Below are 27,309 nucleotides of genomic sequence, written 5' to 3' on the forward strand. Positions count from 1 at the left end.
AGTCCAGGGGAACATGTACAAGTAATATTGGTTTTATAATCACCCTGCAATTTTTCTTGTGAGGAAAATCACGAATCGTATTACTGTACAATGTACAGGTTTACCCAGTTGAATAGGTAAGTATTTCTGAGCTACAAGTTTTTTTAGTTGTTTTAGGTTATCTGTCCATTATTTTCATAAAGAAATTGAGCCGAATTTTTTTTATATTATTACCGTTCAAACTTTGATGACAATAAAATCACTTGAGCGTTGGTATGCGCCTTGTCAAGATGTAGTAAAAAAAAGTATAGTTCCTTGACTAAATAAACGTTTCATTAGAAATTAAATATTTAAATTGGGGGCAATTCAGAGTTTTTTTTTTTTCATTAAACGTGTTCGGAAAGTTAGAACTGTTTCCATACATGGCGCTGCATTCGCTTGTTTGTTAACTCTCGGCAGACGTCATTACGGGTTCGAGCGTTTAAAATGTTTACGGCAGATCGTAAGACCCGACGATTATGTAGTGTGTTTTCTTGTTCGGTGGCGCCTGAAGACTAGAACGGGTTCATTAATTACGAAATATACGCGAGAACGCAAGACGCAAAAAAAAATTAATAACGAGGTTTTCAAATACTCGTTTATAAAATACGCATAAACCCAAGCAAACATCGGCCAACTTTCAACAACTTGCGTTTCCACCATCTGTATCGGAAATGAAGTGTTCCAAAAACTTTCAACGCCGCAGACGTTTTGTGCATAACGTATTTTTTTTTAGGTCACTTGTTAAACTTTCGCACAGTGAAAGAAAATAACACTTTTGAAATCAAATTATTGACAGTTTCATATGTTCTGACGATAAGCATGAACAATCACAGGGACGAAATTTTTTTTCTATTGTTTTACAGATTCAATTTGTAGGGTTGATGATGTCATGCAACTTTCGAGCTTTATAAACTTCCATGATTTTCCGCGTTGTTGCAAAGTTACGTCCCTTGCGTAGGTTGTAAACACGGCGTTTACGATTACGGCCAGCCACAGTCTCGTCCATGTTCCACTGTTGCATTTTCACGTAATTATTTGTGTTTCAGACTAATTCCTCTGGGTGTTTCACCGCATGTAAGCACGTTATATTTTGTCTCCAGATGTGTGCAACAGGTTAGCAGCTATTTTTAAATTAAGTCAGGCAATTATTCGTCACAAAACTTTTTGTTCGATTAATTGCGTAATGGTCACTCACTGGAAGTTCGTTTCCTGAGTTGCCATAGCTCACCCTTTTTACAGTATTTCTTCTTGAAAATTTTTAATTCGCAATAATCTCAACAAAAAAAAAAGTAAACATGGAGGATGGTGAAAACGAGCATTAAATGCTATGTTGCGATTGTGTGCTTAAAAATAACAGTGAAAATCAGTTCTATCCATAAAGTATGACTCTGTTTATACGAGTGTAATACTTAAAGATTATCAATATACGTAGTCATTCTTCTAAGGACAGAGATCATTCTTACTGTTGATTCTTAAGAGGGAGAGACAGGAAGTGAAATAAAACATATTTGTCTCATAAGTTGTTATGCCATAACAATTTGTATCGATTAATAGAGATTTGCCTTCGTTAAAATAGGCTTTAAGATAATTGCATACCCCATAATAGTGTGTCTATTGACAGTATTACCCTATTACAGTTATAGTCAATCACAAAGACGAGTTCTATTCTAAATGCCAGTGACTCCACAAGGGGAAACTTTAATGTAGCAGATAGCTACTGTTAACTTCAGCCATTACATTATATATCACATGGTATGCTATAACGAAGCCAAATTTAAAATATTAAATGATGGGAATCTATTGTGAGTAAAAATAGCTGTTGTTATATCTATCGTTTCGTGTATTTCCCCCGCCCAGTCAGGCGTGTGTGTGGTGTATGTGTGTTTGCGAGGCGGGTACGACGCTTGCTTAACGTGACGTCATAAAAATGCATTGATGAAAACTTTTATGAATAAAATTGAATCATTTTTATTGAATTATCACTTTTGTATGGATACAAAGAAGGAGTGAAATGAAATCTACAATTTAATTGATAAATTTACTTTTATTTGCACTCATTAATTCAAATATGTTTATTACTTTAACGAACAGATTATTTTAACTATAACTTTTATACATGTTTGCTATTTAACTTCTTCCAATCTGTGTTATTCTGTTAAGGATAGGACGATGATAGGAAAAGTAGGAAACGAATGGGAGTGTTTCAAGGATGATGTGAAGGAAAATGGCTTACCCAACACCAACATGCAGTCAAAAATAATATATTTGCGCCACGGACTCTGCAGCAATGCTAGGAGGAACGGGTTAGCAAAGAGCAATGAAAATGTTACATTGAAATGCATGAAAACAGAATTACGCCCCGGACTCGGTCGCAATGCTAGGAGGTTCACGTTAGCAAAGAGCAATATAAAATGAGCGTAACGGGACTATGTGCGTAACGGGACACTTTTTCGTGCGTGCAGCCGGTGTTCATCGATTTATTAGACGTTGTCACGTCAAAAAAAAAAGTCCTATCATCTATAGCACTGCAGTGAGACAATACTTTAGTAATTTTGGTAAACTATGATGATGAATCGGGAGGAAATCAGGGTTCCGGGGGAAGGGGGCCCGCCGCCATGCCCCAGTGGCTGGTCCCGGGACTCCAGAGGCGAGGACAGAGCCGGAGGGACTGTCCACTCGAGGCTCTCTGCCGTTCCCCTGTCCACTTGCAAACGATGCGTTTCCCCCTTCACTTCCTCGACATGCTCATTTCCCCGCGGTGGCAAGCAGGCTCTCGCGGCTGTTCCATGATCACGATCTTAGACTGTTCTGAGATAACTTCTACTGAATACCGCTATCCGACAGGAAGATCTGTAATCCAGGAACAGACGTGAGGGAAGCCGCCAAGAAGAGGTGATGACGGAGATGGCGCGCGAGGTCCGTGGAGGTGGAGAACACGTAGACCACACAGGCCCGAGACACCGGCGACCGCCGCGAGAGGAAATGAAATCAGGGGCCGGAACCCTGGAACGACTGGAATGCTGCACCCAGGAGCTCCCGGTGGTTCGGAGCCCCCGCACTGCGCCGGCCTCGTCCCAGCATCCCTCCTGACTGCCCCCCCCCCCCCCATGAGTCCGGACCGCCCGACCACAAGACAGTTCGCGGCACACCTTCAGGGGCGTAGCCGGGGGGGGGGGGGGGGTTAGGGGTTCAAACCCCCCCCCCCTTAGCACCAAATCTTTAATTAATTTCTTATTCATCACTCAAACCAATTTCATATTAAAATTAATAAAATTTTTACCATTACAATATTTAAATTTAAGTACCGAAAACTGCTAAAATAGCGCTATTTTACACCTTAAAATCCAAAATTTCCCGGGGGAGGACCCCCGGACCCCTCGCTTTAATACGGGGGGGGGGGGGGGCATGCTTCTTAACACAAATCCTGGCTACGCCACTGCACACCTGGTATGGTTTTTCAAGACAAAGCAACTGCTTCTTAAACGCTACTACAGAGCTACCATTCCAGCCTCATCGTTTTCCTAAACAGGTATCTCGAGTTTCAAAATGGATCGTGTGCCCCTGATAATAACCAAACAGTCTGCGGTCGCACGGTGTATGTAGTTCGCCCATGGTCCAATTTAATGGCCCCACGAGTTAAAAAACATTAGTTTAAAAATATATATAACCATTACGAAATCTTGGTAACAATATTTACAAACTGCTGTTTGATTATATTGTTGCAACAGCCAGAAAAAAATGCTGAAAGCTCCAATGAAATCGGCCCGCAGAATGGTTAACCAGCTCGAAAGTGAAGAGACTGCCAATGCCGGGTTGACAACCTTCCCTACGTCCGTCATAATCATCTTACATTTCAATTCAGCCAACTGACTAAAAGTCTTAAATTTCTTAAGAAAACTCATATTTTACAGGAAGATTATTTTGACCATATTTTGTTTTTCCGAGTTAACGTACAAAATTAATTATTAGATTCTCTTCAGTGTCTCGACTAATTTTTGTTTCAAAAAAATAATTAAAACAGTCATACAAATAAACCTAAACGTTTTAAGACAATAAGATTTGAAATTTTGGAGGTTAGGATGTAATTTCAACCCTCCTATCGAACGTTAAAAAGTTGGAAAGCTTTTGAATTATGTATCATTATTGTGGTAATCTTATTGGCTGCATATCACTGGCAACTGTGAACCAGGAGAGTATCGGCCACTCACCTGCGGGGACCGCTATAACCGCCAACAGGACTGCCAGCAGCAGGCGGCGCGTCATGACGCCGTGCAGCGCGCATGCGCGAGGGGAGAGACCAGTGCGCAGCCTGCGCGCGCAGCAGTCGGGGCCGGACTGACGGCGCGCCCGGCGTCTCCCGCCCGCTACCGGCGGCCTTCGGCCAATCGCGAGGCGGCCTTGTCTCCCTCCCCGCCCCCTCGCTCCCTCACCCAGCCCCAGGCGCCGGCCTTTCTCCCGTCACGTGACGCCGCTGCCGCCCAGCGCGGCTAGTTTTGTTTTAACCGTTTCACATCATATACACGGATACAAGGGCGGCTCCGGGAAGACTTCACGAATTTACTCCTACCGAATTCCGTGTACCGAGAGCTAAAATGTTTACACACACAAAATAAAGTTTGTTTTCTACCTAAATAAAATCAGAAATATAATTCAAGCTTAGTAAAAAAAAAAATTCACTCTTAACCTTGGACAAAAATCCTAGTCAAATCACCTTCCACTTCATTTTTTGGAAAAAAAAAAAAACAAATCTCATAAATTAAACCTATTCACTTTGCCTGAAGCTAAGCAATGCCAGGTACTTCATTTAGTTTTAAGGTACCCGAAATTTTACTGAACATTATTTTATGTTTTATTTAAATATTTTTATACCTTGGGTGAAAAAAACACACACTAAATCTTTCTGCTAGGTACATCACCCAAGCTATAGATCAGAACATCTTTCTTCATTTCAATGTAAATCTCATGAATGTAATCCAACACTATGGTTATTTCTTTACAGCACTGATTACAATAAAGCAATTTTTTTTAAGAAAACCATACAATTATTTGCAGGTCCATTTTTTTTATTTCAAATCTGCAAACAATTTGTTTCTCCTAAATCTTTAGTGCAATAACAACATTATTTTAACAGAAGTAACATTCATAATGGTATAGAATAGGCAGGAATTCCAGACAGTCAAAACCTGTGTGTCAAATGCCTGTGCGTAGGTAGCTGTGACACTAGCGTAGAATAGTTTTATTAAGATTTTATTTTAAAATGTTACACTAATTTAAAATAAATGTAATTAAAATAGAAATAGAATACAAACACTTCTTAGATATTTTAATATTTAATATCCTGTTATGAATATACTGTGGGGAGAAAACTGGGTTTTGTAAGGTATAGCCCAATTAATTGGTTCAGTAGTTTCATTGAATTTTAATGTCTTCACCATAAATTTAATAAATGCACTGAAGATCTCTGTCCACAACAATTAGTCTTACACTGGTCATTGAAACATTAAAACTTTCCACGGGAGCTTGGCTCGACAGTGGCTCGCTCTTCTGTCCGCTTCCTTCGCACACTCACCCACACCGCACCGCAGCACAGTCCCCAACTATCACTCGCCAGGCCTTAATCGCAGATATCGCCTCCCAATAGGTCTTGTTCACTCAGCAAGGGCCACTTGCCATCTTCTCCTCCCGCTGATCGCACGGGTATCGCCGGCACCACTCCCCAAGGGGGAGACTCTCTCCGCTGCTCCGCTCTTCGCTCGGAACTCTCGCGGAGACCGGCGTCGCTGCTTTTGTACGCTTGGCAGACTTGGGGAGGGGGAAGGGGTGTTTTTTGGAAGTATCGCGTGACCTTTGGCCGAAAAGTTCAGGAAGGCAGTGTTTATACACACCACTCCGGACAGCAGCCTCGGGAAACCTGCAGAATTCCCAGGCCGCTAAAAGGATCATTGAAAATAGCCTGAGGCGGGACGGTGCGAGGGGAGCGGAAGGAGGGAGGAGGGAGGGGGGTAGCGAGGACCCTTGTAATCTGGCCAGGCATTGCTGTCCTGTCTGCGATCGTAACTTTATAAATATAACAATTTTTAATTACACATTTAATGAAACAATAATCACTAAAAGCAACAAATTCCAGTAATACTTGCCACAAGGTAAATAAAAATACTTCAAAACCTAAATGTAGCAATAACAATAATGTTTAAAAACTTTATCTTATGGTTAAAGTAATTGTGCATCAAACACATAGTTGGCACTACACAGAGAACTAAACATAGACAATCACAAGCATGTAAATAGTTGTTTTGCACATCCACAGAACACACAGCTGACTAAGCAGACTGGATATAGGCTTGTTTTATCACTTCAGCGGCCGTCTGTATTTCATGTTCCGTCAGCGTGCGGTTAACTGCCACTCGGATGCTCGGCTTCGGAGGGAACTTCTCTACCGAGTGCAAGTATGCCGCGACCGTAAGCACAACTCCGTTGAGAGAGCACTGCAAGGAAAAAAACACCCGTCAAAGGCTATTAACAACACATCCAGGGAAAGGGCATTATTATCATTGTTAATTCAAAACCACACAAATCACATAGACTTACTCTGAGGGGCCAGTATATAGTTTTCTATAATTATGTCCAGAATAAACATTTAATATAAACTTAAAAATATGGTTGTTAAGTTCTGTTTTAAAGATATTCGTTGTGAGGCTTATTCTAAACAACAAATATTTTTTTGGTTATGATCCACCTAAATAGGCATTAGGGGTGCGAGGCTTATTCAAGAGAGCAGATTATTCGGGTAGATAAGCTAAAAATGTAGTTACCCGAAATCTTATCCCCAGTGAAAACGCGTTACTTCCAAAGGAAACCAAAACTGTCTACTTCGAATGATTGAAAGAAGACCCGTGATACAGCAGAGTACTTTTTAAGAGAAAGATTTGAGAAATATTCGAAGGGCTTAAAGAAATTGTAAGAACATAAATCTGGCACACTGATGAAACAGAGTTGACTCACGTGATGAACAACTCTGCCGAGCATCGCGAGCTGCTGCTCCGCGCCGCCGGGCGGGTCTCGCAGGTAGAGGTGCTTGACGGGGGAGTCTGGGTCCCCGCCCACCCGGAGGCCCTCCAGGCGGCCCAGGGCCCGGTGCACGGCCCGGCAGCAGTCCCGGAGGGACGCGAACAGGGCGGGCGTGGAGCCCATCACGTCCAGCGAGCAGATGGCGGCCGCGGCCAGGAGCGGGGGCAGCGACGCCGAGAAGCAGTAGCCTGCACGCATTCACCGGCACAGTCACGACGAGACCTCGTTCTTCCTTCAGATGTCGCCATTTCGTAAACGTAGTTTAAAACTACCTTTACCTAACCGGTTGCACGTTCTGCCAAGTACTAACAGCTAAAGCAAAACAAAACTCATCTTGGGTATTACTAGAGACCGGAAAAAAATCGCGAATTCATTTCGCGATAGGCTAAAATACAAATAGTTATACCTCAGTGCTGCCTCTGCTATTGGCTTACAACTCACCTGGACGACTCTGGGCCGATGAGAAACGCCCAACCGACACTTTATCGAATCACAGGCTGCTACGTTGGGACGTCTCACAAGACAGCAGCCAATGGGTGGGTGACATTTGACCGAGAGTCCGTATAACTATGGAGTTCATCCTACAGGTCATTGAACCCGCGAATTTTTCCGGTCCCTACGTATTATCATTTGGGTGATTTAAACAATTTCTATCTTTATTCATTTGAAAATTAATACCAACAGCGTAATTTTTGTGTGTGGCCGTTCCACTAGCACAATTTGCAGAGACATACGAGCATCTTGCTGAACTACACCCGCACGTATGCCTCCTTAGTTCGACGACTCTCTCACCCAGGCCAGAAAGTCGCTGGTGCTCGATGACGAACGACGACCCAATGCAGAAGCCTCCGATGGAAGCCATCGCCCATTCCATGCTTCCCATGATCAGATCGATGTCATCAATCTGCAGGAATATAAATAATGTGTCAAGTTAGGTACTTCACAATAACTTTGTACAATTCAAAGCATTTCAAACAATTTTTAAAATTAAATTTGGAAAGACAAGGTATACAGATTAATGTACTGGATTATCAAACCAACCCCCCTCCATTATTATGAGGATACCTCCCTCTAAAAAAGTTACAATTTTTTCTAGAAAAATATCTTCGAGTCCTAACCTTTATTATCAATATGATCAAAACACGTAGCACATGACATTTTACATCATTAACAATGCACCACAATATACCTTTCTTTCTAAAATTTTAGTTATATTTGTGGCCTTGGTTTTAACTGAAAACATGTTAAAAACCTATTGCAAAACTAACAGAAACTCTGTAAAATCAACTTTAAACTTTCTCCGTCCTTAATTAATTTTCTTCCAAAGAGAGACTGGCTGCTATTGTGGTGACAAATCCTGCCCAAGTCACAATGTATGCCATTGTTTTACGCAGCTCAACCCTCGACATGTCGGCCCATGGCCCGCCAGGCGAGCGTAGTCGCCACTCCCACGACAGGGAGTCTCTACTTCACTGCTAGTTCAATTGAAGTAAAACAAGCTCTTCAAAAGTTTAAATGCTATAGACGAGAGCTGTGATGTAAATGTTATAACGCTCGTTGCTGTTACTTCTATCACAAACCAATTTGGAATAAAATCAGGAAAGGAGCAAGGTGGAAAATAGGGCTTTTGATGTTCATACTAAAAAAATTATAACATAATATAAATTTCTTTATCTGCTTGTCTTTTTCCTTAAAAACTAAATAAAAACTAAATAAAAACTAAAACAAACAATACACCCTACGCACCCCTTAACTATTTGATTATACTGCAATGTTTAAATAAGCATGACAATGTCACAGTGCCAATTTCAATACATCAGAACCACAAGATACAAACATTAAATATTTAAAGCATCTATCATGCGTGATGCCTGAAAAAAATTATCAATTTAACTAAGTATTTGTCGTTTCTTAAATAAATGCTATACACCTTGCCTTGAAATGCAATCTGTTTTGCCTATTTACCTTGATTTTTTAAAAAAAAATTTTTATTGCTGGTGAACAGATTAAAGCAAACTGGTCCACAAAGACATTGACACAAAAAGAGAGTCCAAAGTACCTTATGCAGAAATTAAATTTTTTTTCTAGGAACTTGGATAAAATTTTTACAAAATTAAATCCACATAAAACCACAAGGTTCAAACCCCTGACCTGAACCTCTGAACCGACCACACAACCAATCATGTACAGTCGTGACCATCAGCATCGCGATGGTACTGTTGCAGACATACACATCAGAGGGCCTACAGAACCACGAAAGTGCTTGTCTCAATATAGAAGGCTTTGAAGCCCTGGCAAAATAAATATCGAAGAGAATAATTTACAACCATGATTACTACCGCACTCTCATCAGAAGACGTGACATACTGCGTACTCACGGGAACACCAAAGTACTCCGTGACTCCCTTCCCGTGGCTGCCCAACGAGCCGAATGAAATGCTTTCGTCAACAAAGATTCTCAACTTGTACTTCTTCGCCAGTGCTACCAACTCTGGCAGCGGGCAAATTTGCCCTGTGTTCATGTAGATGCCTTCCACAACAAGGAATTTTCGCCTGTTTCTTTGTTTCTTCTTTGAGTTCTGTAAAATAAAATAAAGGCAACCTGGTTACAGAAAAAAAAATGTTACAAGTTCACAGTTAAAGTAGACGAAGCAGTTCATCCTCTTACAGCAAAACAAAACAAACAGAACTACCGGTAACTAAACCTATAAAACATTTAAATGCACTGACATAACTGCCATAAAGATAACAATAATATGTGATTGCAGTGGACTTTCTGGAGATCTGAAGACAGTGTCAAATTCCAGGCCTGACACATTGTGAAGTCTTGTTTCCTTCTCTGGCACTTCACTTTATTTATTTTTGTAGTGAACAGTGTGTCTGGATTTGCTTTGTGATACTGTTGCTGTGCTTCATTTATTCAATTTTTGAACTGCCATGTGTCTTTTCTCATTGCTTTACCCACATTGATTTTAACATATTTCTTTATATTTAATTACTGGGAATAAACCTCCTCTTTGTGCTTATATGTGCATTACTGGCACTTTTATGATGTGAAGGACATTTGACAACTAGGATGTGTTGGTTCCCTGGTTTGTGATTCTGGTCTAGTTCTGTGGGCCTGTCGTTTTATTATCAATGCAAGGGAAGAGACCAATTAATTTTAAATGATCGTAATGCAACAAACTTGCCATCAAACTTATGAAATTGCATGTGTGAGAAAACTTTCAATGTTCAAGAACAGATTAGGAGAGACACTATTTTTTGTATGGAGCCTTAATTAATAAGTTAACATACATAGATGCTAACACCAACACACACACTGTCATTGTGATGACTTGGGAAAAAAAAAAAAAAAGCAAGCCATTTTGACAACAAAGCCAACACTCAACAGATCATAAAAGATAGCTTGGTTTTCCAGCCAATTCCAAAAACACAAGCCCAACCAGGCTCAGGTTTTTGAACTTCGACACATCTCTAATATCAATTTGTCAATGTTAAATGTGTTTATTACTACAATAACTCATGCAACTAAGTATTTTCTTTTTACCTTGATTCGACTGAAGTTGAGGAAATGTGACAGTACCTGTCCCTCCTTAACATATTTTACTATTTCTTTTACTACTCACCCTTAATTCCCGTTCTGCTTCTTCTTCCAGAATCCTCTCCAAGTCCTCAACATCATTATGTTTAAAATACAAGGCGGTGCTACGGGACGCATCCACTCCTTTCTGAATAGCAAAATTTGCTTTTTCATCTCTGAAAATGATAATGAACTATGAGCAGAATTAAAAACCTTCAAAATAAAAACCTGCTCATTACTTCTAGTATGAAACAATTTTGCAATGTATATAAGTGACCAAGCATAATATTTTACTATTACTCCAATTCCCAGTAAAATGAACATTAAAAATTAATAAATAAATAATAAATATACAAATTATAAGTGATCAAATAAAAAAAAAATCTTATAGACCCCAACACGAAGACAACTTGAGTGGCATTAACTAGCCAGTTATAATTAAAGTCGTATGGAATTAAAAGCAGATCTTTTTCCCCAAAAGGCTCACTTATCAAGACCCGTTTGCAGTAACTCTGGATGATTATCAGTCACTTAAAAGCTCACTATGGTGCATTTTTGTTACTTTAAAGTGGTAAAAAATAAATTTTTTTCTGGAATTTTTTTAAGTTTTAAATTTTGTAGACTTACGTTTCAAAACTACGATATGAAATAATTATATGTAGGTACATAGAGCAAACCTTAGTTGGTTCTATATTTAAATGAAATTATAAAATCACAGAGTAAAGTATAAAATCACAGTGTCCAGCCCAGAGACAACACGACACTCGATGAGCGTGACGGCGTCACCCTTAACGCATCCTTTGGAACGGTTGCCTAACGTTCCGCAAGGGCGCCCAAGGGGTTCGACGCAGCCGCGACTGCTGAGCTTACACATATATGACGTCGCTCCTCTTGGCGTAGGCCGGGATCGCGCTCGCGACGGTCGAGAAGCCGTACGAGTAAACCACTGCCTCCTCCATGCTCATGAACTCCGCCAGCTTCTCTTCCAGGTCCAGGTGAATGTCTGCAAGCACAGCAGAAACCTCCGTCGCGTCAGCAGGTCCTGTCATGTAGTTCGTAGGACGTAGCACAAGTTCGTAAGTTCATACAATCAGCATCAAACAACAAAGCATAATAATTATCACCATCCACAACGCGCTTCCAACTGCATGGACTATTACATTCCAGTTTCACCACAGCAATTTTTTTTTTAAATATATGGTTGGGTGCTACATCAGATATTTTTGATTTTTCAAAGTTAAATTAAATTTTTTTTTTTTTTATGGCAATCTTACATAGTTTATCCTTAAGTGTGATATCCTTTAATTTTAATGAATTCAAAACATCACCAATACGCTAAATCTGACGTGCCAAATTAACTAAACATTGTGTGTGCCTATCGTGAACACATGCTTTAACCACTGTAATGAAAAAAAAAAAACAGGATAATTAATACAATTGAAAATTCATTAAAAAAACATTTGAAATGGTATAATCTTTTAGCACTCTTATGTTTCAAAAAATCTATCAAAACTCCCTCTTCGTTTTAACAGCTCTTGCCAGCAAGACTCAAGACTTATTCTTCACATTTTTTTAAGTCATTTTATGTCAATTTTTGCTGCCATCAATGCTCAATTTTGAATTTCCGATACAGATGCCATTGCCTGCTTATCAAGCCCTTCAAGGATGATACATCTATTGTGAACCAACTAATAATCATTCCGTGGAAGTAGAGGGGGAGGGAAGAGAGAGCGAGAGAGAGAGAAAGAAGCGCTATGCTACCTCGTGTACAGACTCGAACCAACTCACCGACGGTGCCGTAGAAGCCCCGGGGCCCGCAGGAGCCGACCCCGTAGTGCCTGACTGCGTCGACGGCTCGCCTCTCGAGACGCTCGTCTCCGACCAGGCCCAGGTAGTTGTGGGAGGCCAGGTTCAGGCCCCGTCTGCCGTCCACGGTCACATACTTGGTGGCCTGAGCACAAAACAACTTGCTCTGCAAAATACTCACTGTATTTCAGTTGACGTACACACAGCTCTATTTTGCTTGGTTGCTGAAACTCAATAAGACCTGCTGATGATAATAACTACACTTTATCATCAGCAACTCGCTTCCAGCTGCATGGAATATATTACACTACAAATTTGTCCCAGTTAATTAATTTTTAAATAGGAAGTTGGGTGCTTAATTGTATTTCTAGTCCCCCATCAGACTTTTTTTTTTCCAAGGTTAAATTGAAACTATTCTTTTCGGAAATCTTAAGTAGTTTATCCTCGAAATTTGAACTGGTATAATCTTTCACTGCTTAATGTGTTTCAGAATCTACCAAAACTTCCTCTGTGGTTGACAACAGTGTGCAGAGCTTCAGGAAAAACCGCAACATTTGAAAACTGCTCCAGCTAACAAGGTGGTATCTGTTTACGAAAAGCATTTCAGAATGCCTTAAGGGCAGATAAGTAAATCGGTTTTCCGTATTTTGTTTTTAAACTGTATTGGTAATTGTTCCGTATCACGTATCCAATGCTGATCCCTTCGTTTGCGTTGCTCCGTGCGATCAATAAAAGCCCAGTGCTTGGCTACAATGATAGCCATGTTTTTTTATGTTCTAAATACGTTAAAAATTGTTTCAAGCACAGTATTTTTTACTAAAATTCTATGATCTCGAAGCATAATATATTACTCAATTAAATTAATACTTTGTGACCGTGAAATACACTCACATTGCTTGCCATTTGTTAAGTTTCAGTGCATTTTTAAGCAGAAGATGTGATTGTGAATTATTTCACGAGGTCCATTTATGTGATCCGTCTCAGTTTCCATGCCATTGTCGAACTGGCCTTAGTTCAAACACAAGACAGGTGTGCACACAATTCCGACATGTTGTCATCACGACGTGCAGCAGCATAGGTAATGGAAGTGAGATACATCAAAATGTTTGAAACTGCATTTAAGCCTTGGGTTCTAGTGCTAGTTGGTACGGGCCAGTCCAGATGCTTTGAGATCACCAGCGTTACTGACCTTGGACTCTACTATTCGCGGTCGCAGGGCCGGATCATCCTTGGACACGTCTGCAACCAGCGGCTCTGGGGTCCACTTCCCAATGAGCTCGTTTTCCTCCTGGGAACCAACACACAGGTACTGTTTGTGCTACCAAACCCCTTCCCTAAATAAAGTATAAATCGTTTTTTAAGTTATACTCTTTGGGCACATTACGAAAAAAGGATGAGTGAATTTTTATGATGCACGTGCAGCATGAAACAAACATTGACAGGTTGAAAAAAAGGCTGCATAAAAATTAAAATTATATACGTGATTTAAATCTTTACTTCAGTGACTGATATTGAATGCTGGTCCATATAATTTAAAACATTTATTGTGAATATTAGTAATAGAAGTTGTGTTAATGAACTTTATCAAGTGTATTTATATAATTGAGGTTATGATTTATCTTATTATTTAATAAAATAAAATAAATAATTTTATATAGTTTACATGTTTATATAAATATTGAATACTGAGTATTTATTTAAATTTTTTAACTTGATTGAATTTCTACTTTACCAACCGTTATTATATCACTTCAGTCCTTTTCTTATTTTACTATTCTTAATTATTTGCCTGCAAATTTTAAGTCAGTTTTTTACTATGCCAAGCAAGTATAACTGCCATACATAAGAACATGCACCCATTTTAATGAATATGATTACTTACTATTTAATTTCAATGTTTTTGAATGCACCCTTCCAGCTCAAAGTTAGATTATGGTGCATGCATTTTAACACGTTTGGAAATTTACATGAAACAGCATTGAAATTTGCCCAAAATAGAAATGCAATACCATTTATAAACACAAATTGCGCATATGCAAAGCTGCAAGCCAGGCTCAAATCCTAATGCCTAAGCTAGGTGGGACACTACACTTTAAACGTCAATTCTACATCAATATTCTTGGGAACAAATTCATACATCTAATTATCTTCCACCCATAAAAACAATGGACTTGTAACAGACCTCTACGCAGGACTTTTAAAATGTTCAAACCCCCCAAAACAAAGGGAAAAAACCCTTACATTTTCTTTAAAAGTCTGCAGTTCCTTGGGATTGTAGCTCCTGTGGAACAGGAACCAAAGCACCCAAACCAGAAGAAGTAATTCAATAACTATGTGGTACCACGGTATCTGTAACAAACAAGATAAAGATGCAAGCAACGCTTCAAAAAATTCACACGCATTGTCACTTAACTGTTTAAAAACACACTGGCCTTTGATTTCATTTCATTCTGGCTTTGAAGCAATATTAACCAATGGATATGTCCTTGAATTTGATTTTACTTCTTGGTAGTAGGCTTATAGGGAAAAAAAATGTTATTTCTATCTGGCACGAGTATGTACAAGATATTTTTGCAAAGAAATATTTAAAAAAAAAAACACCTTCTATAATGAAAATGTTTGCATGGTTAGTGATAGCACTGAATTTCAGAATAGTTTTACAGGAGTGTGGCAGATATATCTACTACTGTGTAAATACCACCATGTAATGATGAACGGATAGGTACATGACAGCTGCAAGTGACCATTTTGATTCCGTTCGATTTGTAAATGCAAGCAACCAAACAGTTCAGAAAAATCATTTATTTACCTATTTACTTTGAAATCATACATTTGACTCTACCTCAAGGGCCATCTCTTATCTGAAGCGAGGGTATTTCAATGTATATATTTAGGTAATTTTCTTACGTTGCGGCTTTTCCGTGAACAAATTATTTACTTCCAGGAAAACTTAAATTCCTCTTTTTTTTTTAATTATGTGGCCTACAGCTCTACGCCAAATGGCCAATGGTTCAATTTGTTTCAGGGCAATCATCAATTTCAATTCGTAGGTAATCAAATATCAGCATGTAAATGTCACACCCGTGCCTTACCCGGGACTCGAACCTAGGACCCCTCGCACCGTCAGCCGGTGTGCATCCGACTACGCTACGGAGGTCGGCTAAATTCCTCTATTTACCCTGAAAACAGTGATTCTCAAGTCATACTTTTTTATAAAATATCCGTTTATAGGTTGTCACTACGTGTATCAAAAGTAATAATTTCTTTTTAAAAGTCTGGTTAAGTGTTATAGCACGTAACAAGTCGGAACTTCTCGCTATCCATAATGCTATATAATAATACATATAAAAAAAACCTCTGTCACGTGTTGACACTTGGGTTTAAATTATTTATTAATCACATGACATTGCGTTACAGTGTTCAAATCAAAAATATACATGTTCTTATGAATGGAAAACCACAGGATCAGCAACGCAATTAAATCACAAGATGGTCGCTTGACTGCATAGGCTATCAAATGTGAACTACAAACAGTAATTTCTCAGAAACTAGTAGTATTTAAGAAACTGTGTTTACGGGGTGAATAGAGAAACGTCTTTAGTGTTTGAAAAAGGTATTTACTGAATTTTATTATTTATTTAAAGAAAATCCGCGACGCGAGAAAATTACCAACATTTACAAAAATAATATCTTTAATTTTGCAGATTTACACGCTAAATAAAAAAGATAGGCACTGAGTAGGGTAAATATGTAGAGTCGCGGTATATGCGAAAAAAAATGCTAAAAATCCGAAAATACTTTAATTCTATGCTCTTTCACTTCCTCTTTTCAAATCAACCGGCGGAGGTAAGAAATTCCAAATACTTTAGAAGATATCGAATTTTTTTAATTTTCATCACAATACCTGTGTATTCATGCGGCGATCACAATTGTTTCTTGTTTACGAGTATCTATTATGTTTCTTATTGGACAATTTTGTCACGTGACAGTTCCGTGATTGGCCAGTATTCAAATGAAACAATACGTGATTATTTATTTATTTATTTATTCATGTTCCGTCTGAGGTATCGTGACGTAGGTGAACGACTACATCATTTCCTTCTAATGGCAAAGGAAATGTACCCGCCTCCAACTTAGGTGAGTTTTTAACGTTTCTAATTTTGTCTTATTTTTTATTTGGATATTGTTGAGCGAGTAATAAGTAAAAATAATTTTTACATGAGTTGTTAATGTTCATCCTTTGTCCCGGTTTGTTTGGTCAGGTCAGTTACATTATAAATATTTTAAAACTAAACAGCCATTAAAATTAATTCACATTATTTTTAATGTCCGCTTAGTTTGAAAGTATTAATAATGTAACTGACCTGACCTAATCGACCATTTTATTTATTACGCATTCACGAACACACGGCAAAATAACAAAAATTGCACCGGTCGAATGGTTGTACAGGTGTTGTATTGCAAAATTAAAAAATTAAATATTTCCTAAAGTATTTGGAATTTCTTACCTCCACCGGTTGATTTGAAAAGAGGAAGTGAAAGAGCATAGAATTAAAGTATTTTCGGATTTTTAGCATTTTTTTTTTCGCATATACCGCTACTCTACATATCCTGAGTCGGTACCCCGCATACGAATTTTTTATATATATATATATTAAGCTGTTTGGCCTACAGCTGTGCGCCCACGGCCATAGGGTCATTACTTTCTTATTTGAAGCCTTCAATTACCAAATCATCGATCAAATTGCCGTACGTAGATTAACACCCATGCCTTACCCAGGACTCGAACCCAGGGCCCTCGCACCGTAAGCCTGTGTGCATCCGACTACGCTACGGGGGTCGACCTGCATACCAAAAACTCCATGAACATTACTGTTAAACACTTCAGCATAGGTAAACTACATATGATGTGTAATTACATGGAAATAAACTGTGTATTCTTACCACACGTATTAGATTATAAAGTTGGATTGACAGCTCCATCACACACACTTCTGATTACGCACTGATTACGAAAAACGGCCTTCATTCATATACGAACTGAAATGGGCCTCCGCCCTACTGGAACTAAACACTGTGTGAAAAAGAGAGTTATTTATTATATATATTTATATCAACCAACAAAAGTGATAAACTTGCTTTGTAGGTAAAAATATTAATTACAAAAATTTTAATATCTTGAACATCTTCGTGTTCATTTCGTTCACTTATGCCCGTTTATTTTCACCGTTTATCCTCAATTTCGTTCTATGCAGAAGAAACTGTACAAAACGTTCGATCAGTAAGAATAAAGTACTCTGAGTACACTAATTACATTTTTTCGTTCATGCTGTGGATGTAACAGTGCAATAGCCAAGGTCTGAAGGACCACAGGAAAATGCAACGACCATATAACTGATGTGTGAGCAAAGGTCTTACATACACTTATTAAATCTGTGCAATAGAATCTTAGCTTTAATTCTGGTGTTGAGTCTGATGTCGTACCTCTCGAGAGACCTAAAGCCCGGTTCCCACCTCACCACCAGTAGTCGCCCCTGCTTGTGGAACGCACCTACTGAACGACGGCCTCCAAAAGTCGCCAAATTGACCATTATGTGAAATAATTAACAAATGCAAACTTAAGTAATTATAAAGGACTCACATTGTCAAATAATTAACAATATGTTTATGAAGGCAAATGTGCCAATTAAGATTGTGTGAATCTGAGGCTTCCCCAGTAGGTATAGGCAGTGTTATGGAATAAGAAACCAAAGTACTTATTTTGACAGAATGATATTATTATTTAAATAATTAATATTAAACAGGACTCAAGCGATTACACCATCTAGGCAGCAAATAGTAATGTACGGTGGTAACAAATAAAAATCATCGTACCTATCTAGTTTAAAGTGTGTGTCTTTCCCTTTAAGTTTAGGTATCCTTCTTTAGTGTTTTTTTTATTTTTTATATTTCACTAATTTCACTGTACGTGGCTAATCTAGTGATGGGCAGAACGGTTCTTTTGACCGAACCGGTACTTTCGGATCAGTTCCGTGAAAGATTCGTTCAGAACGATTCGTTCATCTCGGTCATTTCGTTCTTTTCTGTGAATAGGATCTGGCTCTTTTATCAGGTGACGTAACTCGTTCATCCTTTAGAGTATTGGCTACGTGTTTGCTTCCAGCCTCCCCTCGTTATCGCGTGACCCGATAACGAGAGGAGGCTGGATCGCGTGGGTGGTTATCTTTATCTACTCTGCATGGGTAAATGAAATTTCAAACGTCTAGTTGTATACTGACTGTTATAAAATTATTGACTGTTGATCGCTGCAAATGCTTCATGCAGTGATTCTATATAATACGGGAGCATTAAATCTAAGAATGTTAGGTACGAAAGTGATCTTTCTTAACTTTAATTTGTAATCGCACTATTATAGCTAGTACTTGAACATTGCTTTTCGTAGCCAGTGAATCACAGTTGCGTATATGAAACAAGATTATTTATATTGTATTACTTTTTAAGTTACAAATATTAATATACAGGCTATTTACACTCTAGAGAGAGTAAAGTGTTTACATGTAGACCAACACATTTAGAGAAAAAAAGACAAAAATTGAATACTACTACTGCGATTCAGTATGAAGAGAGAAAAATGAAGTAGGTACATTAATTAACACCTAAATGGTAAGTGTGAACATTTGTAGTTACTTTCCCTGTTATTTTTAATTCATGTTTTTTTTTTTCCCCCAAATTTGTGTATGTGAATGTGAAAACGCAATTTTAAACCACTACTTAACAGTTGACATTTTCAGGTATAGATACTTTTCATGTTACCCTATTTTATTTGATCAGTTATCGTTTGCTCTTATGAACATGCTCACGCTGTGATTACTAATTCTTCAGACTCCTGACGTCATGAATCATTTCACGAACGAATCAGACCGGGCGCGTGGCCGGTTCTCTCATCTCGTTCTCTCGTTCTCTCCGCGTTTTCGTTCTTCCGAATCTTTCAAGGTACCGGCTCTCAAAGAGCCGGTTGGTTCTCTCGTTCTCTCCGCATTTTCGTTCTACCGAATCTTTCAAGGTACCGGCTCTCAAAGAGCCGGTTCTTTACATCGCGAACGAATCGCAAGATTTCGTTCTCTCAAAGATTCGTTCTTTTTGAACGAATCGTTAACGAACGACCCATCACTAGGCTAATCAAAATGGCGATGTAGGAAGTGTATACTTGCATACTTACATACTTAAGTTTACTATTCCAAGTGTACATTTTTAAGAATAATTTTAAAAAAATTAGTTATATTGAAAAAAAATTTTCTTAAATAACTATGGAAGATCATTTTTCCTGTAAGTATTTTTTTACTTTTCTTGTATCCCTCGTCTGTTATTATTTTTTTTTTTTACATATATGGAAGTTAACCCAAAATGTGGTTTCTTGCGGGAAATAAATCTGTATTTTGACGAATTTGAATGTATATTTTTTCTATGCCTCCAATTGGGTGGCATGAATATACCGAATTACATTCTTGTATCTCTTTAACCCTGAATGATCTCACATTACCCATTGCAGTACACTTTCTCTTGGCTGATTTTGAAATTAAATCCTACTGTAGTTGGACACGAGTCCTCTGGCAAGCAGTCCTGCCTACTTTCCATTTACTCGTCTCCTGAACTGTTCCAAATGCCTCGCTGTCACCTCGTCTACTAGCAATTTTTTCTGTTCTCCTACCTTTAAAGACTTCTTGAGTATTCCCTCCTGCTTATACATTGACCTTTTTCTACCCTGTGTGCCCAATTTTCTCACCATCCCACCCTACTCAGTATCTAGACAGTATCGTGACCTACCTCGCTGTCAGCCTTCTTTCCTGAAGACTGTCCCACCCCAGTTCCTTCATTAGCTCTGTCGGTCTAACTATATGCTCTCTGCTTTCATTGTTTTACAGTCTACTCCACTTTCCTTTCACCCCCCAAGCTGCCCTCCTCTGCACTCACCTCATCAGCTTTATGCACTAGTAGAGGACAGAGTGCCCTACAAATTTCCAGTTATGCTCTCTCACTTGAAATGAGTATTATATAAATAATTAATTTTTGTGGTGGTTTAGCATGCTAATGTAACACATTTATAATAGTGTATTCACGTCTTTTGTTTGGTTATATTGTCTTTGCTGGCTGTGTTGTAAAAAGGGAGTAAAAACTATGGTGTTTTCTTGAAAGATCGTAATTTTTTAGATTTGGACCAAAAAATGTAAAATATTAGGTAACAGTTGTTGTGTTAAAGGTTCTATAGTGAGTTTTTGGTTGCGAAGGATGAGAGGCGGGCAGTAGGGATGCTGCCATTGCAGGGAAGGACGGCGACGTGAAGACGATGATCCGGAGGCGGATAGAGTGCCACGACTTGTTCACGGGCAAGCGGGGCAGCGCGCTGGCGGGCTGGCAGCGCATCGCGGAGCTCCTTGACAACGGCGCCACGTACCAGCAGTGCAAGAAGAAGTGGGAGAACCTGCTGCAGAAGTACCGCGACGTCGTGGCGACCCTGGCGAAGGACGAGCCCCTGGACGACGTCAGGTGGCGGTTCTTCGAGGACCTGCACCCGTTCCTGTGGACGCACCAGCACGCCAACCTGCCACCGGCGTGCAAGTCGGAGCACCCCGGGGGGAAGCCCCACACGCCCCGCCTGCTGTTCCGAGGCGTGCCTCTGCCGCTCGACGCGGAGGAAGAAGACCCGCTGGGGCCCAACTGCCCCGCGACCCCCGCGCCCACCAGATGCAAGCTGGAGCCAAGTACGAGACAACAATTTTCTTCTATTTAAAAATAAACTGTAAATAAAAAAAATATTCTCTGAATATTTAATTATTAATTATGTTAAAAATTTAATTGAAGTCAGTTATTGATAAAAATTTTCTTGTGGTATTAATGTAAGTACTAGAATACATGATTTGTTTTGATTATAATTTTTTAAGTGTTTTTCTTGTGGTTCCGATAGGCCATTTCATTTTTTTAAATAATCTGTCGAAATAATTATGATTGTACCATTTGAACATTTTTTTCTGAATTGACTGTCAAATGATGTAAATCTAATTTGTAATTTTTGGAATGTACATACAAAGTCAATTCCTGATCATCTAATTTTTATTTGAAGTATTTTTAAGTTTGAAGCCACTTGTATCAATAAAAGCAGTGTCGACTTTCACACAAACATATTCATTGTTAACTTGTGGGAAAATGTAAAGGGGCTCTGCAGTGAAGTAGTAATGAAAATTATGGTGAGTTAGTTAATAGGCAAAATTTGCTTAAAGGGTTAAAAATAGGGAAGGTTTTTTTAAAACCAGAAAAATTGCTTTAACTTCCTTAGTATGACAACTATCGCAACCTTATGAAGTTATTATATATCATTGGAGTAATAACAAAAACTTTTGTAAATAGTGTTTTGATATGGCTAACCATAACTGCAAGGGATGGAAAAAACAGGGGTTGGAAGACAAAAAAAAAAAAATTCACAACTGCCTGAGTAAGAACACCATCAAATTCATTACGATTGTTTGTAAACCTTATGAATACTATTTAAAACTTTTGTCTGAAATAAATTTTAATACAACCAACCATTACTGCTAGGGATGTGAATAGCAAGGGTTTAAGGGAAAAAATAAAATTGTAACTCCTTTTAGTAAGTTAACAATAAAAACTGTTATAATTTATTTTTAAAATCCTTAACATTGTCTAAAACTTTTGGCTGGAACAGTTTTTTAATGAGACAAACTATTACTGCAAGGGTTTGAAGAAACAAGGGTTGAAATTGGGGGGGAAAAAATAAAATAAAACTTCTTTACTACACTTATTATCAAATTTGTTCAAACTTATTGTAAACCATATAAACATTATCCTAACCTTTGTCCAAAAAAAATTTTTATTCAACCACTTAGACCTATTGGTGCTAGTAATGAAATATAGTAGGTCAAAAAAATTCATAATTTCCTTAATAGGCATAGTATGAAGTTCATCATAAGTTATTCAATGTGTGATGCATTGAATTAAAAACATTCACAACATTTTTGCTGCATGGAATATGAGAGAACATTTAATCAAAATTCGGAATGTTGGAGAACATATTGGATGTTATGTAAATTATGTTCTCGAGATGTTCCGGAAGTTTCCAGAACATTCCAGAAGAAATAGGTACTTTGAAGTCTATCTGCATCTGTAGGCTGTGCCGAAAATTATTTTTTTCCCCCTGTGGTTAGGTCTTATGAGGCAGGATATGAGCAGGCAGCACACTCATGTGGTGAGGGTTGGTTGTTCCGAGCCTAACTCCTGGTTTGGCTCGTTTTATAGTTCCCAGTCCATAACCAGTTGGTACTGAGTTCTTATGTCTGCAGCAGTTTTGAACATACCTACCCATTTTTTGACATGATGTCAACATGATCCTATCATCTGATTCTAGTTTTGTTGAAGTTACATCATGATTTAAGGTGCACTTATAAATGTTTTCAGGAGAGAGAGAAAAAAAAATGTTTGTTTAAATTTTATGTTAAAGGGGATTAGGTCCTGCCATCTTGGATTTTCCTCTCTTTTTTACTTTTATTCTAATTTTGTGGTCTTTATCCCAATTTGTTGGCATGTCAAGGCATAAAAAAAAAATTATATATCCAGACCTTCTATACATTGTTGCAACCACATATTTACGAACAGGCTCTAGTCTGTATACACTGTGAGGAAATAACTTATTACTTCACCGGGGTGACTACAGCTATCATGGTAAACACACCAGTTAACAAGTGTTCACTTCAACAAGTAGCCAAAGTTAAGTCCTATGCCATGTAAACCCAAAAAAAATTTATAACGAAGCTATTTTGCAAGCAGTATCATCATATTTGAAATCTCAAGATGTCAATGTCTAATCCCCCTTATTATCATATGTAATGTTTACATAAAAAATTACATATATTGTAGGCACTATCTACATGTTAAAAAATATATGCGTAACTGTAAAGGGTATTTTAGCTGTATTTTTCGATAACTTTTTTAAGATCGAACTGGGGACATATTGAGGATATGTTACTGAATATACAAAAATTTGTTACTTCTGGTTTAAGGTGAACATCCTCTTAAAATAATTAATTAAAAAAGAGTGCTGTATTTAATGGCTTCTCAAGTTGCCTTCTGATGTAGGTATTCTTGTCACACATACATACACTAATGCATATATGATTGGATGTTAATATTGGTCAATGCACAAGTGTGTAAGTTTCACGAAAATATATAAAAAAAAAAATTGTATGCAACTATTTCTTTTAAAACTCAGAGGAAGATTACAGTTCATTAATAAAAAGAAAATTCAGTAATTACAGTATTACAGTGAGTTGTTTCAACTTCCAATTGCAGATGATATCTCCAACTTCGAATGTGATGAGGTTGACTACGACTCTGAACTGGACGATGACAGTGCTCACAACATCCAAGAAGCTGAGCAGGTACATACTGTGCATTAACATGTGTTTTATTCTTGATGTGAAATAGAATTTTAATAAACATTAAATTTTTTGCAGACAGCTAAGAGTCTTTTGAAAAAGTAGTAAAGCACAAAAAAAATTGTGTTATTTATCAACTAAAAAATATGTGTTAGTAAAGTAAGAGTAATTTGATGTGGGACAAAATGGATAGTCAAAAATTAACTTCAGCTTATTAACTCATTTTCACATTAGGCTACTGATACTATTGCCAATTTATTTTTATCATTCAGTGTATTTTTATCTTAGAAATGCATAAAATTAGTTATTTTGTTGTAAAAATGTATAATGACACTATTTCGGTGAATAACTGCTACAAAACATTAAGTATAATCTTAATGTCTGAAGAAAATATATAAAAATAAATTAAATTGAAAAAAAAAAAAAAAAAAAAAAGCCATAAAATCTTATCTATGAATGGGAACTTGAAAAACAATGTTTGCAAAAGATTTTGTCCACTCTGATAGATACCTAATATGTAGACAGTATTTTGTGATTTTAATTTTTATATCTATTTAATTTTTAAAAACAAATATTGGAGATTTATGTGTTACTATTTTTATTTTTATAAATTTCATATTTATTAAAATAGTGTACGTACTATTCAAAAAAATGATACCATATTGTTTCTTAATTCTTATTTTACCAAATAGTGTTATTTTTACTTGTACCAGATTGAGTAATTCTTACAAATACTTAACTTGTATTTTGTTCTAAGCAAATTCAATATAGGATTACTCTAAACAATAAAAATAAGTGCAAGCATTTGTATGTTCAAAAAATATACCATGTCAGCATTGTAAAAATGAGTTAATAAGAAATACAAGATCAAATTAAAACTAAACTTTTCCTGTCAAATTCATTCATCTCGCTTGATAACATCTTTTGATGATTTAACATTCATTGACTTTCATGTCTTTAATATTAAATTTCCATAAGTTAAGTTAACATACTGATTAATTTCATGATTTTAGTTGCTTTGTGGTGTTCTATATGGTGTACTCATCTGCATTTTGTAGTTACATGGTGTACTGACTCCTTTTCAATGTTATTTCGGTGTTATCACACTTCATCATCACATCGTGTCCATACTAATATGTATGTAATACTACAACAAAATAGTTGGTGGGATTAACATCAGACAAGTTATGATTACCAGAGCTCAAATTTTGGTATTAAAAAATTGTCAAACTTGAGAATACACAGTTTTTTCTTTGCATGTATAACTGGTGTATTGGGTAGAGTTTGATATCATCTTAAGTAAGTAGGGTTTTGAAGAAGTTAGGCCTCGTACGTCTGTCCACAGGTGCCGGTGGAAATCGAGATCACAGAACCCGCCTGCGCCGCGACGACGCGGAAGGTCCCGCATCTGGAGTTCAGAGGCTCGGTTTTCCCTCCGACCCCCGCGAAGAGGCCGAGGATCTCGGAAGCGTGCGAGGGCATTGCCGGCCTTGCCCGAGAAAGCGCTCCCCTCGCTGCAAGGAAGACTGTGTTCGGCAGGGAGCAGCACAGGCAGATGATGGCGACGCTGCAGATGGAACACAGGATGAGGAGAAACGTGCTGCAGGCAGAACTCGAGATGACGAAGCGGATACTTCAGGTCGAGTTCGAAATCAGGCAGGAGGAGCTAGATTTCAGGCGGAACTTTCACAGGCTGCAACTCAGGAAACTAGCGCAGTCTATAAACGCCAACTCTTGAGTCGTAATGTAATCTGTTTATTCCACCTGTGAACGTAAAGAGTTGTGTTGAGCTGGTGCTATTTTTTATTTTGCATGTTCACTTGTTCAGTGCGGGAGCACCAAGGACGATTATGACTAACACATTAGATGTGACATGCCTCTACGTATGAGGCACTGAACTAGTATTTTTTTTTTCTTCCTCTGTAGTATTCTTTCAGTGATCCTTCATTGTGTTCCTTAGTAATAACAGTATTGGTTAAAACGTTAAAAGGCTTTTCGTCTGCTGCACCACAGTTTTCATACTCAAATAGGTTGCTTTTACTCTCAGAAATATAGTATTTATAAACATTGTACGAGAACACTTAACATTTCAACATTTATAAGTTTGTTAATCAGAAGTTCGGACACCACTCAAAAAATTTGAGCAGTTAGAAAATGACACTTAGATACCTGTAGCTCTGCACTGGCAGATGCCCCGGGCCAGGCAGACAGACACAGACTGCAACCCTGAACCTCTACGGCAGGTCTGCTCCTAGAGTTGGGCAGTTTACACAAGTGTATGTACAGTGAACGTACATACCTTAAAAACCCACCTTTTTAGTTCTTAATAATGAAAGTACATTATATTGAATTGTTACTTAACGTAAAACATCTTGTTGGGACCTGAAATTACATACAGTCAACTCTAAATTATCTGTACTCGGATTATCCTTTATTGGATTATTTGTGCTTGGATATTTTAATTATTAGAGTGCTATATTCTGAAGCTGTAAAAATAAAGATGGCATCGCTCTGGCGGCACACTTCTTCGCTTGGCCATTGTATATTTTTAACCAACCTGGTACCGTGTCAGAAAGCTGTTTGGGTCCGAGCGACCTTTCATGTTGCCCACTTTTATTATTATTATTATTATTTCTGAAAGACACAGAGAACACTTTACACGTTATAGAACCACCTCTCAGAGTCACCTTAATTAAACTCGAAGAAGCTACATAAATGAAAAGATTGACTAAAACAGTCTGTGCACAAAACTTGCTGGGCATTGTCGGGAGGTTAGCAGATACTTACAACTAGTGCACCAAAGTCAACATTCACATGTTACAAATAAATCATTTGCTTGAGTTGAATTGTATTTGCATAGCTATATGTTTTCTTGTATAGAAACTTGAGGATTCAGAATGATGCGTCTTAGATTTAATTACTTCTTAGTTGTGAGTAAGTGTACATTTTTATCTGTATACTGTTGAGTGCAATCCATTTTTAATTATGAAATCTTTATTTTCTGACTGATTTCACACATCCATTAGACCTGTGCTAATCTCTTCATTTTCCAATGATTAGCATATCCTACATCTGTTAAATCACTAAATTAACCAATCCTGAGTGTCTGACCAACAAGACCACAACTTATTTTGGTTAAATAATATCACAAATTTTACAACATTGTGTGGTTTGTATAGACAGTACACATTAAGGTAATAAAAAATAACCCTACTTGTAATAAGGTGTGATAAAAGTGATGCAAAGAAAAATTAGTGTAGATAGAAGAAACCTGGGTGTCATGCCCACACAATTTTGTGTTATGTTTCTAAAATTTTATGCAGTTATGTAAAGGAAATATTTTATAAAATGTGTAAATATTATATAATAAAGTTTTTTCTATTGTTA

At 37.8% G+C, this 27,309-nt stretch overlaps 2 protein-coding genes across 3 annotated transcripts; one reads left to right on the forward strand and one right to left on the reverse strand.

Annotated features, from left to right (window-relative positions):
* Positions 1–5,063: 5,063 nt before the first annotated feature.
* Positions 5,064–17,792, reverse strand: LOC134534263 (serine palmitoyltransferase 1). The gene is made up of 10 exons (XM_063372556.1): positions 17,423–17,792; positions 14,720–14,827; positions 13,668–13,766; positions 12,461–12,623; positions 11,543–11,675; positions 10,719–10,848; positions 9,468–9,668; positions 7,882–7,993; positions 7,024–7,277; positions 5,064–6,506 (listed from the first exon to the last, which is right to left on the reverse strand). Exons 1-10 carry the CDS (start codon positions 17,459–17,461, stop codon positions 6,342–6,344), a joined length of 1,404 nt encoding a protein of 467 aa, XP_063228626.1. The 5' UTR covers positions 17,462–17,792; the 3' UTR covers positions 5,064–6,341.
* A 1,227-nt stretch (positions 17,793–19,019) lies between these two features.
* On the forward strand, positions 19,020–27,309 carry LOC134534264 (uncharacterized). 2 transcript variants are annotated; one of them, XM_063372559.1, is made up of 4 exons: positions 19,020–19,141; positions 20,800–21,237; positions 23,837–23,925; positions 25,268–27,309. In XM_063372559.1, the coding sequence occupies exons 2-4, from the start codon at positions 20,823–20,825 to the stop codon at positions 25,658–25,660; spliced, it is 897 nt and encodes a 298-aa protein (XP_063228629.1). In that variant the 5' UTR covers positions 19,020–19,141; positions 20,800–20,822; the 3' UTR covers positions 25,661–27,309. The 2 variants fall into 2 exon arrangements, with proteins under 2 accessions (XP_063228629.1, XP_063228627.1); XM_063372557.1 differs by lacking the exon at positions 19,020–19,141 and adding an exon at positions 19,653–19,804.

This window comes from Bacillus rossius, chromosome 7, assembly GCF_032445375.1.
Source record: "Bacillus rossius redtenbacheri isolate Brsri chromosome 7, Brsri_v3, whole genome shotgun sequence".
In the NCBI taxonomy this organism is placed as follows: domain Eukaryota; kingdom Metazoa; phylum Arthropoda; class Insecta; order Phasmatodea; family Bacillidae; genus Bacillus; species Bacillus rossius.